A 19,070-nucleotide genomic window follows, 5' to 3' on the forward strand; every position below is an offset into this window, starting at 1 on the left:
TAAGCACTTGGTTGCCGCGGAACTCTCGAGTGTTATGAAGTAGTCTACAGTCGTTCACCTCCCACCTACGGTTGGGCTTGCCAGAGAAGTACTTGTCACAGTCGACCTCGTCAACTTGTCGTTGGAAAGGAAATACGTGAGTACAGTCCTCCACTTGTTTTCAGAAAGAAAGAAAAAAAAAAAAAACAGTCAGTTCACATTTTATGCAGAGAATGCATGTGATTACGGATGATTTCACGATGTCACAACTATTTATGCCTTGGAAAAAGTCGCGTTTCTATTTCTTTTTTTTTTTAAACTTTTAACGGAAAATTTTTTCATCTAACTGCGTAAAATCCTTCATTTTCAACAGTGTCGAATACCGTGCTGACGTTAGTATAATTTTTTGCCACACCATCAGAAACGCGTAGGTTTTAACGATTCTGTTTCCGCCATACAATTCCGTGTCTAATTCCGCACACACGATGCATTCGGGTATATCGACGTCATGAGGTGAACGGCGTTAAGCGATGCAAATATGCACCGAATGCATATTTGCGTTTAAATGGAAATGACTCGCCTGCTGCAATCACTGCTAACGAATCTGATCCGACTTCGATTAACACGTGCGTCGTTAGATCACTGAAATTTTTCATACCAGCTATCACGTGTTTTTTGAACATTTCAAACAAGAATTAGGAGATTGCTGTATTTTTATTTTGAACTACGAAGCTGAAATAAGCCTAATTTAAATTTACTCAATCATTGCGCACCATTTACAGATAGACAATTTGATCGGTATAAAACGTATTTTGCGTTTGATTCGGCAATTAACGTCGCATTAAGACTTTCAGTTGCCCTTCCATTAATTGTCCGACAATTAGAGTCCCCAAGACGTAGGCGCGAGGGGTGGGTTATAAAATTCTTGGTACGAACGTGAAGTATAAAAGTTCGGCATCCGCCCACTCTTTTGGCACGTCACCTTCCAGGGTGAACCAAGTATGAGGGTGTAGAAGTTTTTTCCTTGTCTTCGTGCGCCCCCGCCGAATGTACACCAACACATGCTACGAGGGCTTACACGCATGCGGGTACATGTATCTATGGGGCAAGGGTAGGGCGAAACAGTAAACACGTACAAGTTATATTACCTTAACCCCCGCCCCCAGCCCCTCTCAGCGAAGGTACGCGCCTCCCTGGTCTCCTAAATAAAGAATAAGGCCCTAGAACGAGAGGTAAAAAGAGATGGCGAGAGAGAGATAGATAGATAGATAGAGAGAGAGAGAGAGAGAGAGAGAGAGAGAGAGAGAGAGAGAGAGAGAGAGAGAGAGAGAGAGAGAGAGAGAGAGAGAGAGAGAGAGAGAGAGAGAGAGAGAGAGAGAGAGAGAGAAGAAGGAAGGAGGGAAGAAACCACCCTTAAATGAAGACAGTTTATAAGAGTGGTAGAGGTCGATATAGTAGTGCCAGGAGAAGGATTAGACTGAAGTATTTTTACTTCACGAGACTACTGGAATGGTAAGAAGATGGGATGGTGTACCTGAGTTGTAATTCTGTGGGGTCAAATTAGGACTCTTATTTCCCAACTCGAAATACCTCTCGATTCACTTTCATTCCCCTCGTCTGACGAGCTCGAAGCTCAATGCACAAACCGTGACGACAAAAACTTTGACGAATCGCAATTGTCTGATTTGAGAATAGAACGAACGAGGTCAACAGCGCAAAGCCATTGATTGAACCGAAGCATATTTCTTCCTTTCGCGAGATCGATTTCAAGTTATTTGAGAAAATGAAGACACAATTTGCAAAAACCAATTCCGTACCGTCGGTATTGTTACAGAATGTAAGCGTGAGGAATTAAATGGAGTTTTGCTCAGAGAATAAAGCAGTATTAAAACTCTTTCGTCCACCCTCCGCGTATTACGCAGCTCACTCCACGTTGCGGTCTGTGGTAAATAATAAATAGGAAAATATAAGTTGAGAGCCCCTGATCTGGCGCCAGGTTGGCTGGAGCCTGACACGCGATCAATCAACCTGCTGCCCTGTCCCCTACCGTCACCCCCCGCCGCCCCGTCCAGCCGCCCTTTCACCCTTACCAACCGTAGTGCTTGTTTCACCTGAGTTGAGTTCACCGCATGTAGGTACCTGCGTAGACACGATGATATCGCGATCAATTTTACCACCCCTTACAGTTTCCACCCTCGTTCTTCGGTTTGGGAAACGCTGTTCGAAGAGCTTACGGTTCGACGCGGGATCCTGAGCCTTCGATCAATCGATGGAGAAGGTGATTAGCCGGCGTGGTTCTCGCAACCACACCTCAAGGTACGCGAGCGTGTCCGATTGTACGTGCAGATAATAGTGCGTATTCAGACTTGCCGTATTTATCTGCTGTTTTACATCCAAATGCCTTTACGGTTATTTATCGAAGGCACGTTTCTGCTTTACTTTCGAGGTACTGGTTTTTCCTGTCATTGTTAGCTCCTTACACACTCGTGAATAAAGCTACTCTATTCTAACCGATCGAACTTTTCGAAACTCTTGGCATACTTTTAACGCTGGTCTAAAATATTCGAAATGTTTCTTTCAAAGTCGGCCATGGTTCTGTTTGATGCGTAAAAATATCCCTTTATACTCGACACTTCGTGAGAGATTCGTTGAATGATTCACAGATGAAAACAAGGCGTTCCAAAAGAGAATATTTCTCACTAATGGTGTGGTAATTCGATAAATACTTGAGTTCATGACATTCGATTGATCTTATTTGAAGGTGCCAAGATCAAATCAAGGTCAACTGTGGGTAGTTGTCACACTTGAAATTGAATTATTGACTGTGCAAAGAAATACGACATGGGTGAGTTACATTAACTTTACTTTCAGAAAAATTTCATTTTGTTATAGTGGAATGGGACATTTTCGTAAAATCGATATCGCAACAATGACGTTGCCATATTGTTGCTACGATAATAACACATCGTATGAGTAACTATTTATTGTGATTATAGCTGTACCGTACAAAATTTTATATTGATTGGAACATTTCTGATCTGGTCGTTTTGTTAGTTGAATCCACTTTATTGTCGCACCAAAATCAAATTATTACAACAGTCGTGCAAGAATGTACTGTATACCGTAATCCGAGTCACTTAATTGAAGGAAAATAACAACACTACACTACATTTTTTAGTTACAGCTACGAAACTCATTTTAGTTTTATACCTGAAACTATACCTATTGTTCGGTTACGGTGAAAAATGACGTTTCAATCAAGGATTGTACAATAACCACAATTGGAAATTTATCTCATATAATACGATCAAAACTGACCAAATGGAGGTATGATTCCGGGTAGGACTAGTCAGGCGTGTGCAGTAATGTCAGCGTTCGAGAGCATCTCTGTAACGAAATTACCTTCCATCTCCACTCATGGTTATATTTTTATACGGAGGTTCTAGCTGACTATAAAAAACTTGTTACAACCTCCCCACCCAGTAGAATATAATATCGGGTTGGTGCAGAACTTACGATGATTAAGTCGGTAAACCAAAGATTGGTCTTGAAACTTGGGGATCTATACTAGAATGGCTTCTCACGTTGGATCAGAGTCTCTATCTCGATCGTTAAAAATTATACGACTTTCGTACATGGTGTGACAAACAGCAGACAGCGCATATAGCCGAGCCGATATAGCATCCCCCTACCGTTTTTCCCTTCCAAGTAACAAATCGTGTCTCAGCACTCGCTCATTGCCCTCCAAATCAAAAAATGCCGTGCTCTGCACAGACAGGATGAACATGGTGCATATTTTCATGCTAGAAATTTAAAAAAAAAAAACAAAAAAACAAAGAAGTTTTGGTATTTATATTTCGTGTTGTGAATTTTCGACAAGCCTTCAGCTGTTGTCAATTTATTTATTCCTTCTTCGTTACGTTTACAAATATCTTATTTCCGTATGGTGTTTTCAACATTTCACAGTTATTATTTCTCAAATAAACATCGAATCCTCTCGGTAACTCATCTCTGAATTTTCTCCAATAACTGCAATTGGAGCGCTACAGTTTCAACTGGTTCATCGACCGTGCATGAAAGTCGTTTTCGCAATCAGCTACGTCATTACACTCCTGTTATCACTTTGTTTTTTACAAACGCGTCGAACGTGCACACGCGTTCCTTGCCTTCCTTCCAACTCACGGCACACGTCTCCTTGGCCTGTCGAGTCCTCCGCGTGTCATGTTCGCCATCTGCGAGGTTCGCGTCTGTCAGCTGGCTTATATTCTTGAACCATCAGTTCAGGATGAGCTGTGCCGTTCTGAATGCTAAACAAAAGCGAAATTGTAACACGTTGTATGAAGTAACGTATTCTGGCGAATCTTGCGTCTTGCTACGATCTGCACGTGAAGCACCGGAGCTCAAGCAATAACAACTGACGGGAAACGGTAACCTTATCAGAGTCGGAGGTAACCTCGTTTCAAACTCTCCACTCTTCTCTTATACACGTGGTATAAAATTTCCAATAGCGCTGATAGAGAATTTCCGTGCTCTCTAAAATTCCCGCGTAGAAACATTTCACGGATAAATGCATCAACGCCATTCTCCAATCGTTCGAGGGGAGAACAACCCAGGCAAAGTAGCGAGTGAATCTTTCTTCGAATCGAGGGTGTTCGATAATTCAGATTTTCATCGTCCAGGCCGCCAGATTTGCATTTTACGCTATTTCCGAGCTGCGTAGTTTGCCTATTTTGTCATCAGTGCTGCAGGTACCGTTTACATATATCGAGAATTAGGCAAATTCATACCCTTGGGTACTCGTTGGACTGTTTATGTTACTAATAAATTCCATGCTTATATCCGCCAACCTCCCAGGAGTTTGCAGAATTTCCTGAATCGATATTTATGATTTGAAGATCCTATAGAGCTGCGGTAATCACTTAATTTTGGCCAAGTTGCTACTCTCGGTTACTCTCCGCGTAAGCTGCTTTAATCGAACAATCTTCAATTTCGGAATTCGGCTAACATGAAACTCCTGCAGTAGCGAAACTCAGCTCCGCTTTTGTCAGCAGTGGCGCGTATCTCGCGTGAGATTTTTCTTTCAGGGGGTGAAATATTTCCCTGCACCCACTGCGCAGCAGGTATAACAATCGTGTGCCATGCGTCCGTTGCACAGATGCATGGCAACATGCGCGGTAAATTTTCTACTTCCGATGGCATCAATGGCGGGTACTAATACAGCGTTCACGATCAGAATTGCTTATATACCGCCACTGAAACGTCGTATTTTATTGGTGTAACAGGTCGGAAATATCGCCGAAAGATTTTACACATGATTAACTGGCATGGGGTAGCAAAATTTACCGTCGCTAATTTCGTTGCCCGTGAGCCAGGAGAACAGCAAAATACCCTCAGACTTATTTCTCATTCCTGTCACGAATGTCTAACGCTGTATTTCTAAGACTCGTTAGAACCAACATTGCTTTCAGAATTCTTCCGCACCGAGTGCCTTATTAAAAACTGTTGTGCTCGGGAATTCCTCAAGTTTCCAAGCTTGATGCGAATAGTTGGACTGAAAAAAGGGCAGACAGGAAACTCGAGAAAAGAGGTTTGGGAAGTTAAAATATTCTTAACGTTACTCCGCGTCGCTCTTTCGAACCTTTTTGAAAGCACTTTACACTTATTATCAAGTTTGCCAAGAGGGTTTCCTCTAACTTTTCCCTATATATCAGCATCGATGTATCGAAAACTGAGAGAATCCGGCATGTCGCAGGGAAAGTGGTGGTCTATATACGTATATGGAGGTACATAGGCACATACAGGTACATTCGCAAACCTCGGTGTGCCGATGTTTGCGCAGACAAGAGAAGTGATCCGATAATATTTGCTCTCAGGCCCCGAGGGCCGAGGCGAAGACCGCGTCGCGCGGAGGGCTTTTCTTGTTATTTCACGCGGGATTGATAAACTCGTATTGCAGCTTTCCACGTCACCATCAGATACCCAATCCCGTATCAAACGAGCATTATAAAGTGCACAATTCCGCCCGAGTGATTCATCGAAGCTTAACTCAAGATGTTTATCTCGGTTCCCCGCGATGAATGGTCCGCTGTTCACTGGCGCCAGTTCTCAAGTTAGTCAGAGACTCGGGACAGACAGTCTCGTCAGCAGACTTGGAACTCGTATAAAAGAATCACTACTTTCTATCTCTCCGATGTGGGCACGATATCGTTGCAAAAATTGCCTTCACCCAAATATTGGATCACAGATTATGCGAAGAGTAACATCACTGTCACTCTACCTTTGCCCGAGGGTAACATTGGTTACAACGTGTGGCTATTAGCATTCGAGTGTACTCCCAAGATTACACAATGCATCGTGTAATATCTCTGTATGTAATATTGATGCCAGTTAATTGTACGCCCGTAGGGTATTGATGCGACCCAAATATGTGTAACAATCGCACTCCGAGTTACACGTTGTACGATAACAACGATAATGATAACAATAACAAAGTAATAACAATATTGTGTAAAATAATACAGGATTTGAAACCTAAATACAACAGTGAATAAAAAATCCAGAAAAATGAAATTCAACTGGATGTCATTAATTACTAGATTTCCTATCATTTCATAAGGATTTTCAATTTAGAATGGAATTTCTTCGACATTGAATGAAAATTTTCACAGACATTGATCACATTGATTTTTCTGCGGTTCAATTTTTTTTTTCCTCTCATCAATTCCACAGGTGAAAGATTAATCGTTCTACGATCGATTGACTTGTCGACATTTTTGTGAGATGTTCCTAAAGATGTTCTAATTCGAATCAGGGAATCCGATTACTCGCCTGGACCGAAATGTTGGAAATAATTTGCAAGGGCAAAAACGTGAAGTTTCTGGTTCCGATTTTATACGAATAACGTGCCTATATCCTTCGTCGATCCTTAGCTGTAGGCGACAGTTCATCCTGAAGGAATTTGCGCGGAGCACAGCTGCACGAGAAAACTACGAAAATGTCAGAACCGGAGTGAGAGAGAGAGAGAGAGAAAGAGAGAAAGAGAGACTCGAGTTCCTTCTCACCAGACTTCTTTTCCTCATACTCCATCGTGAATCGTGAAGCTCGAACCTCGTGAGGCGGCGTTAAACTCGGCCACCCCTTGCCGCCGAAGTCGAGCTGATTTGATCCTGAATTTCCCTGCTGCAGTGGCATTGTGTAAATGCGGCCCACCGGGGGTGGCTGGTGGATAACGGCCGTTGAAGCGTGCTCCAGTTTTGATGTCGGAAGTGGGGGAGGCGCCTCGACGTCTGCCATCCCAACCCCGTGACCGGCACAACGACCGCCCTGGTCGTCGCCACAGTTCCTACCCCTGCACGAGCAGACGCGCCTAATCTAGAGCTTGCGAGACGAATGCTTTTGACAAATATATTTCATACATAGACACACAGATACACAGGGTGTCTCATTTTAATCAACCCAGTCGAATATCTCGGGAATCAAAAGTGGTGTGAAAAATTTATTCAGACAGAAATTGCAAGGTTTGATAGAGGAGAGAAGATGCGGTCGACGCAACGACAGGTTAAGGTCAACTTCGTTGTTTCTCAATGGAACGGTATATTTTCTTCATCGGCATCTGAAGGTAAATCTTGAAGAACAATATAATTATCTAGAAAAAAAGGTTAAAGTGCGTTCACGTCACGGCCCCTGTCAGGTGCATATTTCTGCGAATCCTGCTTAATACGCGAAATTCATGAACCAAGTACGACAGGAAGCTTCCGCAGCAGCTTGACCGGCTCGTATCTCATCGCCAGTCGAGTTTAGGTGGTAAGTGTGCGAGTACTTTTAAAAAAAAATATCATTCCTGGCCTCAGCGGGTTCGCTCACGGAAAATCTGACGCTCTCATCTTCTTTCCACCTTTGAACCTTGCAACGTTTGTCTGAAACATTTTTTTCCCACACTTTTGATTTGCAAGATATTTGACCGGGTTGTTTAAGATGAGACACCCTGTACATGAACTTACACCCTTGCGCACAGACCTCCTCTGGATTTAATTTACGCACAAGGGCTGAAGGGTAGTAAAACTCAGGGTCAGGCTTAGCCCTCAAAAAGGTGTCGACGTACCCCGGCGCCCTCCGAGTTTATATCACGCCTTACGAAGAGTCGTCGGCACCAAGCGACACCCGGATTACGTCTCCGTGCCTGTACGGCACAGTGTATGTAAGGTATTAGACCGAAAATCGTGACTGGAGTACTCCCATTTAGGGAACGGTTTCTCCTTCGCAATAGCAGAACCGCCGCGCAGCCGATTACCCGAAACGGTCGATACCGATATACAAATACACAGGTATATGTGTGTATTCACATCTGAAAAAGATACCTCGTCCGCATCGTCATCCTCTGACATTACGGTAAAAGCTTTCTCATCCATTTATTTCCATACCTGTCCGGCAGAAGGTGGAGAGAAGAAAAAATAAACTACTCTGAACTCAGCTTAGCGCTAACGACAAGGCCGCGGCTGTAACGACCGGCTCTTAATGACGACGGTCTCGATTCGCTGCTCAAATATTACTCGGTCATGAAATGACTCAATTTTGTTTATTTTTGATTTTTTACCAGCCGGTTTGATCTCGCTTTCAAAATCGACACTCGGTCCTTTCCACGGTTTGAAATCTGTTTCGTATTGCCAATGTTGAACATGCATACCAAGCCCGATTCGAGCAACGAATTCGTTCATCGGAATTTTCGTTCCATGAATATCTGTAAGCCGTTTCATCAAATACGTTTACACGTCGGGGCACAAGAGAGTGGATGAATTTTCGAACTATTCGTTGGACCCTGTTTCAAAACAAATAACGGCATATTTTCCGGTGATGTCGAAAAATTACGACGAATTAGGTATACTGCAGCAAGCGATGAGTTCTAGTTTAGAACGGATGCGACCCATTACTGAATCGTACGCGGTAATTCTGAACAACCAGAGACCGGTTTGTTTGAATGGAAATAAACACCAAGATTGAGTAATTTTTTTTTACTCGCATGGAATACTTATCAAGCGTGAAATGTTCATCCTGAATTGCGTTTATTGTCTTGACGCGGCTTTCGGCGCAGATAGGAAGAAGAAGATGAAGAAAATGAAAGGGAAAGAATTGTTCATCGCAATTTGTGAGGTATTTTTCAAGATAACAAAACAATTTCAATTCCCCCTCAAGGTGAAACCCCATGGAACTTATTCTTTGTGCAGTTGATTCAATCTTCCCTATCGAATTAGCCAAAAGTTAGCACTCGCGGATGAGTAAACATTGAAACCCACCGTCAGAGAGGAGGGGATATTCAATTAAGTCTCATTACTCTCCCTGTAAAACGTCGAAGAGCAGTGTGGCAAAGCGCCGTGACAACCATTCACGGAGAATTTCATTGGGTCGCGGGGTATTCGTAGCGCGCGTTGTTTATCCAGAGAATAATGCGAGAGAAAGAGAGAGAATGATAAAAAAAGAAATGAGGAATGATGGGGTAAAAGGAGGTGGATATAATTGTTGATCAAAAATTGACAAGAGGATACTTTTGCCGATACGGTGTCGTCCATGTCGCCCACGCGTGGCCGGGGTGACGAAGGTCCTGCATTCTCCGGGTGTATAAAGTTAAGGTTGAAGAGACTCGGCGTACCTTCGCATCGTCAATGGGAAATGTAGTGTGGCGTCGATGGAAGAATCGGTCGATATACGATAATGGGAAAGGCAGAGCACGACATTACTGATATAGGAAATGCTTTCGGGTTAGATTGAATTGGTATTTAGAGGACTGAGGGTGCCGTTCGATGGAGGGTTAAACGCGACTCGGGTACAAGGCTTAATATACCTGCATAGCGATCCCGGATCCCGGTTGTACCTATATAACAGCGTCGGGAATATATCCGGGTTGCGTCGCATTTGCGAACGCGGCCTGGAAGACGGAGAATTACGCGGGGAAGCATTTCGCGGATGCTGGGGGAGGAAGAGATTGATTAACTTGATGTGACAATGTTTTAACGCTAATGTGGGTTACGTCGGGATGCCGGCGGTTTCTCCCCCGGGATGACGACCCGCCAAGGTTATTTGTTGCCATTTGCTTTGCTGGAAGGTCAACCGAGTGCGACCAGGATAAACCAGCTTTCGACCATGGAGGTTACACTTTCGTTATACCTCATACTCGCTGTTTATTTTGCGAAGCCCCGACGCGTTCAGCTTTATCTTTCGGTTAAGTTTAACACTCAGTTTTTTCACCATCTCTCGCTCTCTCTTTCTCCAGGCTTCTCCGTGCCAAGCGACCGCGAAACAGCGAAGACCCGCGCGTTGTCCCTTTTTGTTCTTTCTCAGGTATTCGCGTATATTTACCTTAGGCCAGAGTTTTACCGAGTCGAGATCAAGAATTTTCTGCACAGAAACGCTGGTAGGCAAATCCCTTCCTCGGTGCAAACACGAGTGTATATTAACCCGTTGAGGACACATGGGGTCCAACGGACCCCAGACAAATTTCAATGCAATTTTAAATCTATAAAGACCCTTAGGAATTATATATATAGCACCATCTGTTGTTGTTTGAAGTCTCCACAACAAGTTTTGACACGTTACGAAGGTCTCTTTGGCATTAGTCATCCTGCAGAGACATATTAGTTCGCACGTGTTTTTTTTTTGGGGTTCTGTAGACCCCGTGTGGCCTTACTGTGGCAAAATCTTAAAAAAATTCAATTTTTTTTTTATCGTTGATTGATGTTATATTGTTTCTGTAAACGTAAGTATTTATGCATGAATTGAATTTTTTTTTTTCAGCAATAAATAATGGTTATTAATTAAATATATATGTGTGTATATATACAGATGTCTTATAATCTTCGACCTCGAACTATCGCCAGCCGTCTAATGGAATAAAATTAAAGTTTCGCACCGGTTTTAAGTCGATACATAGCGTGAAATACAAATGAGAACTGTTTTTCTGCGCGGGGTGCGCTGGACCCCGTGTGTCCTCAACGTTATTTTTTCGATGTGTGTCCTCAACGGGTTAAATCGTCATGGTTCTATTTTCGATTTGTACCTATGTAACAGCTATATTATTTACAGAGCATGTATGTATATTGTACAGGCTTCGTTTGAAAAATATCAAGTCCATACTCATACGCGTGATCATCCCTATCGTGCTATAAATTTTGAAGAAATGTTAAGTCATCACTGAAAAAAATCGTTCAAGCTGTACAAATTTGAAAAATTACCGCTGTTACTGGTGTGACGAGTGATGCAATCTCAAGCAAAGATTCGAATTCAAGCGCTGGGTATCAGGAATTGGGGAAATTACTTAATTTCCTATTTTTTTGCAACTATAGTAAACAAGATGAGTAACCAAGCTGCAGGTTATTTTTAAATTGCGAAACACATGTCGAAGAATAAATTCAATCTCAGAATTTTCCGTCGTAAGACCAATTTTCTAACCCTCTGTTTTCGCTATATGACGTCGTCAAAAAACATGGCCACTTTCCCATATTAGGCTTATACTTGGGTGGCTATAGAAGGAAGATGGGAAAATTTCATGAGGAGAATTTCAAAACGTTGCTAATAAAAGCAAAAGGAAGAAAAGACGAAATTGAAAAAAGTATCTAATGCAGAAAAAAACATTATTTTTCATTAGTTTAGTAAATAAACGGACACAGAAATTGTGAAGCGTATCAGCCTGCCCTTTTTTTATACATAATTTCTTTCATTCTTTCATTACGCGAAAAAATATTAAACGTGAAGCACGTGCATATTTCCAACCCAAATTCTAAAGCCTTAATTTAAATTTAATATTACGTTACTCTTCAGTGCATAAAAAACACAAAAAACACGCGTCCTGCTGTAAAGTTGTACTGGATAGCTGTAATTGACATGATTGAGCGTCAATTTGCAGCAATTAAAAGTAGCATGGTTACATGTCTCGCACCATCGGAAGGTGACTGTCTTTTGCTTTTACGAAACAGTATAAAAACTTCCGAAACGAGCTACTGAAATCCTTCAAAGAAGTAAAACCGTACCCGGCAGTATACAAGTTTCGTCAAGAAAAGGTCCCCACGCGTCGAGGGATTCGAAACGTTGGAGACAATAAAAATAAGTTGACCACACAAATGGGTCAAACGGCTGCGTCGACTTCCGGAGTCGAACGAGCCGCGCAGCGGCTGCGACGGTGGCGTCGTTTTAACGCACTAACCCAACGATGCCTGCACGAAAATACCGGACTTACCTGCCGTGCCCTGGGAGCAGGAGGAGGAGGAAGATGAGGAGGAGGAGGAAGGGCCCAGAGAATAGCCACCCTTTCTTTTCTCGGCTCCTCAGGTATTCCTTCGTCGCAAAGGTTCTAATGGGGTAACGGGATTGGCCAACGGCAGACTAGAATTTATTAATATTCCAAACCAGTCGCGAGGCTCTCCTCTGACATCATCTCTCGCCGACACGCACCCACGATCCCAGCTGCCGGGAGATCGTCTTTCTGCCCAAGCCCCGATTCGCCGGTGCGAGGGGAATCCTCGGTAGGTCGTTGGTCGCCGATGCCGCCACGAGCAGCGATCCAGCGTGTTTAGGTCGGCTCAGTACCGCCTCATTGCCAGTGCCGATCCAACGTTTTCGTCAAGAGTCCCGGTCGAAACGGCGCTAACGATCTCTAGTCATTCACGAAAATTACTCAGTGCGGTTTAAAAGTTGTCCCGAGTTCCCAACGACTTTTGTTGGATCATAAACCCGAGGATGTTCCGCACAGCACGTGACTACCAGCACTTACGATTGGTTGTGCAGAAGTGAAGAGTCCTGTCATTTCTTGTGTGTGATTAAACGCTGCTCTTGTGCAACTTCGGCCAATCGGTTACCTCGCATTATCCGCACCATCGATTACCGATTACCGATTACTACCTCACCATGGAATTTTACTTAATCGCAAGTTAATCGTGTTGATGTGAGTATCAATCAAGTGTCAGATTCGTTCGAGGTCCTGCGGCAAGTCGGTCAATTGAGCGATTTTTTACAAATCGAAGTGTCTCCATTTCTTCACCTCGGCTTTGTGTTTAGTTTGATATCGTCAATTTTCATCAGCGCGGTATCCGCTCTTGGTGACCGCGCCATGCGCTACTCAGATCGAGAGAGACCGTGATGGTTGTACAAAGAGAAATTCTATAGCCGAGGTCGAACGAACTCGAGGTAGGTGTATGCGATCGAAATTCAACACCTCGATACCCTAATTAGGTTGGTCGTAATTTAGAGCTGGGTAACGGCGCTGGTTTGTTAACTCGAATATAAATTTAAGCGCATGTTGTTGTTTTCGCGGTGAAACAGCACCGTCCAAATACCACTTGGAGCAATTTCTGTAACACGGAAACCGAACTAATGGAATCAAAATTAACAAGCGTGGTTGAGAGTCAAAACCCATAACACTAAACTTCCGAGTGAGAACGTACGATCGCGGTTGAATCTACGCGATTAAGTAGAACTCTGAATTACTGACCAAGCCTTCTAAAACGCCACTAAAGTCTGGAAAGAGGGAGGACGGATTGTTCTCTCGGATAGAACTAATAAATCGTCAACTTTACCCGGTTCACCGTGGCTCAGGGATCCGAAGCCCGTGCATGCTCGGTGTGTGTTAAACACCATCCAGTTGACTCGCTGCGTCGCATTCCTCAACTATCAGCAACGGGCGGAGACTCTGTACCGTTATCAACGTGCGCGGTACCACTTATGGCCGAGTATTCAAATCTGTACGTGCGATGATTCTGCGTCATTGTCCAACACGCGTGACCCGCGAACCATCGTGCATTGATCCGCCACACGCGTTTTTCATCATACCAATTTGCAATAAACACTGTTCGCTGTGAACTGCAGAAGCTGCGCTTAAAGTCTTCGGTAGAAAATGTAACAGCCCTTTCAATGGTTTTGGGTCATTCGCCGTGAGAAATAGTGATGTCATTGAAGAATGTAGAATGAAATTTTTCTTGCATCGTGACGTTTGGCTTATTGCCAAAATTCTCAAAATAAACGAGAACGAGGTAAACGAAAGTGAAATGGAAACGTTAAAGCAATGATCTAAGAGTCGCAAAAATGCGCCGAACATTGACATACCGATAACGATTTCATAACTAATATACCCGTCAAACTGAAACTGTATCGTTCAAAAAACAGATCGCAAGCAGGTAAAGAAAGACTGAGAGAACGTATTTTTTGTCAAAATTCTGAACGATGAGAAGCCAACTATATTTCTTAAGCCGCGGTACTTCGAGCACTATTTAATGTAACATTGCCGTAAATGTTGAAAAAAAAACAAAACAAAAACAAAAAACAACAATTCCTTCATCGTACGGAGGAACGCGTTACGTTTGCTTTCCGTCTCGTTGTTGAATGGAATGGATACGCAATGCTGGCGATAGGTCTATACATAGATCTCGTTGTGCCACGGTGACTTAACAAGTCAGTGAAAGCAGGAGGCAGCCAGACAACGTTGAGTCAGCGGCTCGCTGCTCTGGTGAACGTTGACAGGGCGGCGCCACGGAGGTGCTGTTACGGTCTGCCATTTGACCTTGACCTTCCGTTCAACGTGATACTCGACCCCTCCACTCCGTAGGGTACAGTTTTGATACTGTGGTGGTTTTTTTTCCCTCGGTTGAACAGCGACGGCAACTCGACACCCCAGAGTGTCCATATCCGTTTGTCACGCGACCCTCAAACCCCGATAAACACTTGAATCAAGACGGAAAAAATATGGTTAGCGATGAAAAATCGATTTTTAATTGTAATTGTTGTATTTTTTGCTTATATACTGATAAAATGTTCTCGTAACGATGGCTCGAATAGTATCGACGGTGATTAAGCCGCTGGATATGATAATGATTGTGTAATCTACATTTGTACAACGTCTTTTACGGACTTCCTTGTTCAACAATAGCACAAAATCTGTAAATGATATGGTATTAATCCAGAATTTTAACGGAGCTGCGATCTAATTAACAGCCTACTTAGGTATACGTTTAGCGTTGTGAAATGAGCGAACTACGGGTTTTTGCACAACTGTGCCGCACTTTGAGACTCGGATCTTGCCAAATTTGAATCGCTGAATGTGATTATGCAAGGTCAACTACCTTTCTCCAGATATGAATATTCATTCGTTGATTTATTGGATTGATTTTTTCATGTTCGAGATAACCGGTGTATAGCTTTTTTCATACGACTCTAATATTCGTTACTTAATTGGCTAAAATACCTACTATTATTCGTTACATAGCATTCCGTTACACCTGATTTTTTATACCTTTAAGGGGAAACATCAGTGAAATGCTACAATATTTTGTTTTGTTTGAAATTCGAACTCATAATCGATCTTCGTAACAAAAGTGGTTTTCACCCGGTTTCAATCAATTATATTTCATACGTATCCAGATATTCTTTAAAGTAACGTCAAAAACTGGTTCGATCGATGGATTTTTTTCAAAAAACGCGATGAAACTGGGCATGGACCACTAGTTTTGGAAAACTTTAGTATTAGTTCAAATTTCAAGTAAATCGAAAATTTACCAAAACGTTATGTCACGTATTACTAATCGGCCTTATAGCCTCGAACCTTAAATACTGAACTCGTCGATAGTTAAAACATACTTAAATAATATCTTGTCAATTACACTCACGAACGAAAGACGGATTTCGATGACGTGCCGGTACGTTTCAAGTTACATTAATTTAAAAACTGGCAGTCCGAGCGACGGTCGGCTTCGTTGACAATCAGTGATTACCGTCCGAGCGGTAGAAGCAATGCTCTTCGAAGCAGGCGCTTGAAGTGTTCGAGTTCCGTGCTTCGAATTAAGTTCACCTGATCGCCGTTTAGAAAATAGACTTCGCTATGACGTAATGGGTATCCATCGACAACAGCTGCGCGTGCGTCGTCCAAAGACAAAGTTCCATACCACGTCCATGCCGCGTAGTGACGGTCAGAAGTCGCGCTTCTTGGTTTCATGATGATTTTCGTTACGTTTCAGGTTCTCGTCCTGGAGCAGGAAGTGACCTAGCCTCATCGTCAGAGACGATTACTAGCCCGGGCGCCAGTGTAAGGTCAGCGGTGGTGCCGGAGTGATATTCTACATATGTTGTTGTGCGGAGAACTCCTGAGCGGCAGTTTTGTGACAGCGGGTGCGGCTTCAGTGGGCCCCACAGGACGCGGGCTCTGGCTACCCGGTTGTTTGCGCGCAACTAGCCCCAGACTCATATCTCCTTACCTGCCCCTCCTTGCCGAGCTCCTTGCCACCAGCTACTACACCATGGCTCTCACCCAGGCCCAACAGAACAACCTCGACAATCACCCATCCGCCGACAACCTGGACCTCGATGGCCACGACATAGACGAGGACGTCTTTCTCGGTGAGTTTTCAATCCATCCGTCTGACCGATTCCTTCTGTAAAGTTGACTAACTCTCGAGCGCGATTTTCGGAAAGTGGCGAGAGTGGTCTAATGACTTGGGCCTAACAATGTGTAATTTGTCCCGCCAACTTCCGGGTCACGGCCGGTGTCCAAGAGCCGCGAGAGTTCCTCGACTCGTTTCGATCCGAACGACGAACTATCAGCACGCTCCGTTTAGCTCGAGCTGCACCAGCGAAAATCAGAGACCGTAAGATGAAAACGGCACCCCTCTTCCGCAGGGTGGGAAACTTGGTATGTTTTGGTATATTTTCCCCGGCTCTGGTAATAGAGAGATTTCTCGTGGAAAGGCAGACGTAGCGAAAAATATCCTGATCCTTGCAGGACGACGGGGAAAACGACTGTTGAGCTCGGGTATTATACCGCGGTCCTCGGAGTTCGAACAGAGTTACAGATCTATTCTGTGCCAGCGGCTCGCGAGGTGTTCTTCGAAGCGTTTAACAATAGGCCGCGTAAACATTTGCCTAGAACTCGAAGCGTATCCCCAATCCCTACAATCCAGGGTAATAACCAATTTCACTCGAAATCGGAGCCTCTCGGCTTTCCCGCTAGAAATATACGCCGTTGCGCATATTTCGAAAGTTTCATAACTTCGCGGTTACTCAGTTTGAATCCCTGTTCAATTTCAGAGCAGTTTTCCATATTAATTGGTCTAGTTATACCAAAATCGACGAACTTTCTGGCTGTTAAAATTACCGCTCGCATTCACGTCGAACGCGTTGCATTCGCTCTCGCTAAAACTGAACCGCTAGAACCACGGCATCAGTGATACCGGATTGACTCGTGGTCTCTTGTAACGTTGAATTTGAAGTTTCATCACATACCGGAATCACTATTTGCGAATATCAAAATTGAGGTTTCATCAAAATACAGACTCGTGTGTATTTGGATTTATATCGGCACGTGTTGATACCATGTGTATACACTGAGAGAAATTTTCAGTTCCGGTTACCGCTCAGTCCTTAACTATTTTAATTTTTTACGACAATCGAAAAATCTAGTTCTAGGTACAAGATAAAAATTAGTTTCGTAGCTGTTACCAGAAAGTCTAGTATCCGTTACTATTCTTTCTCATTCCGCTCACTGTCGCTATATTTTCTTGTAACTGTTGCAAAAATTTAATGCTTGTGCCACAATAAATTGACGTTAAAGCCTTATTTAACTACAAAAGTAGAGTAAACCTCAGAAACTGATTTTGCGTTGCAATAACAAAAAAAGGATCGACAATAGCGCAAAATGGTTACGCGTACCTCGTTTTTCGTTATTCCAACAATACTCAAACGATTCTTTTAACGATACCTGTTTTACTGAATTCTTCTATTTACTACAACAAATGAAATTTTTCTCAGTGTAGGCTACGAACCAAGCTTTGGTCATTGTAGAAACGCAGCACGGAGTATACAGGGTACATGACGGCTTTGAGAAATAACGGTCAAAGCTTGCAATCTTTACCGCTGTTTATCATGATTTACTTTTCGCGGGCCAATTGCAATTCCAAATACAACAGAGTTCACGTTATATTATGGCGAACCCTGACACAATTAGGTTTCGCAGATATTGTCTTTTGGTGCAACAAGGAAAAGTGGTAGGCAAGACGCAAGGTACTGATGTTGTGACCGTAAATTTTTTCCTCGGTCTCGAGACGTGTTACTGACATACTGTGAAAAGATTTAAAAAATGCTGCTTCCGCTTTATCGCGACTGGGCTAAACATAATCCAAGTAAAAGAATCCTTTTGTACGTGTGATTGGTATTTCAACCGCGTACCAAACGCGATTCAATTTATGCGAGGAAATCTGCGACTGCGAACCTGCTTGTCGAAGTTATACATACAGTTATACGACCTCTCTCGTAATTTTCTTCTTCTTCTTCTTCTTTTTCTTTTTGGTTTTCAAATACTATTTTATACGCATTTAATTTTCATTAAAATGCCCACCTGACTGACGCAATTAAAATACCCCGCAACGTGGGCTTTACCGGTCGCCCCCATCGTCAACCACTCAGGTTTAATTTTCTTACACATCTTTCAATCATCAAGCACTCTCCTTTCTCTCGCTATCTCTTTCCATCTCCCTATTTTGCAACTCGTGCTTTAATTAAATTCCTCCGCAATTAGATGCAGGAATCGCAATTTTAGTTCAACACGTTTCTTATCGTCGTGCACACGTGTATGCTATTCCAGTACGTGCCGGATATTACGCTCTGTGAGATCAAACAGAATGGATGAAAAATATCCACGCTTATTGTGCTTTTTCCAGTGCTTTAGATTTAAACCTTTCACACACTAAATCCACAATTTCTCTCGCAAACTAGGCAAAGTTTTTATACACTTGGAGGCTGACAAAAAAAGATCCAGTTATCAAATATATTCCCGATCGATCAAGGGAAATGAATATCGATCATTTTTACTTCAATAATTTATGATTGAAAGAAGAGAAATATTTGAAACGACAAGTTTTGTTACTCAAACAAAATTGGGTCCTAATTTTTACGTATACAATTGATCCATCAATTAAATTTGCTGCTATCAACAGCTTGGATAGTTTATCCGAAGAAGCTTCATTCAATGTACGTGAGCGAAAACCAATTATATAACCTCATGAATGTCAATTAGTTTGTCTTCGTGCAATCATAGAATATACATATACCTAATCATTACACACTCA

The 19,070-nt window shown here is 42.9% G+C and overlaps 1 protein-coding gene across 6 annotated transcripts in view; it reads left to right on the plus strand.

Moving 5' to 3' along the window:
- The window catches only part of LOC124185513 (protein Fe65 homolog), a 193,346-nt gene that overhangs the window by 53,947 nt on the left and 120,329 nt on the right, over positions 1–19,070 (plus strand). For 3 of the 6 annotated variants that reach the window (XM_046576368.1, XM_046576371.1, XM_046576372.1), the window contains exons 1-2: positions 12,564–12,907; positions 15,969–16,347. In XM_046576368.1, coding sequence (XP_046432324.1) covers positions 16,074–16,347 — 274 coding nt within the window. In that variant the 5' untranslated portion in view covers positions 12,564–12,907; positions 15,969–16,073. Of the gene's footprint in view, positions 1–12,563; positions 12,908–13,132; positions 13,150–15,968; positions 16,348–19,070 lie in introns of those variants that run through there. The other 3 variants (XM_046576373.1, XM_046576370.1, XM_046576369.1) reach the window with 3 other exon arrangements.

The sequence above is a fragment of the Neodiprion fabricii genome, chromosome 6, assembly GCF_021155785.1.
Source record: "Neodiprion fabricii isolate iyNeoFabr1 chromosome 6, iyNeoFabr1.1, whole genome shotgun sequence".
Classification (NCBI taxonomy): Eukaryota; Metazoa; Arthropoda; class Insecta; order Hymenoptera; family Diprionidae; genus Neodiprion; species Neodiprion fabricii.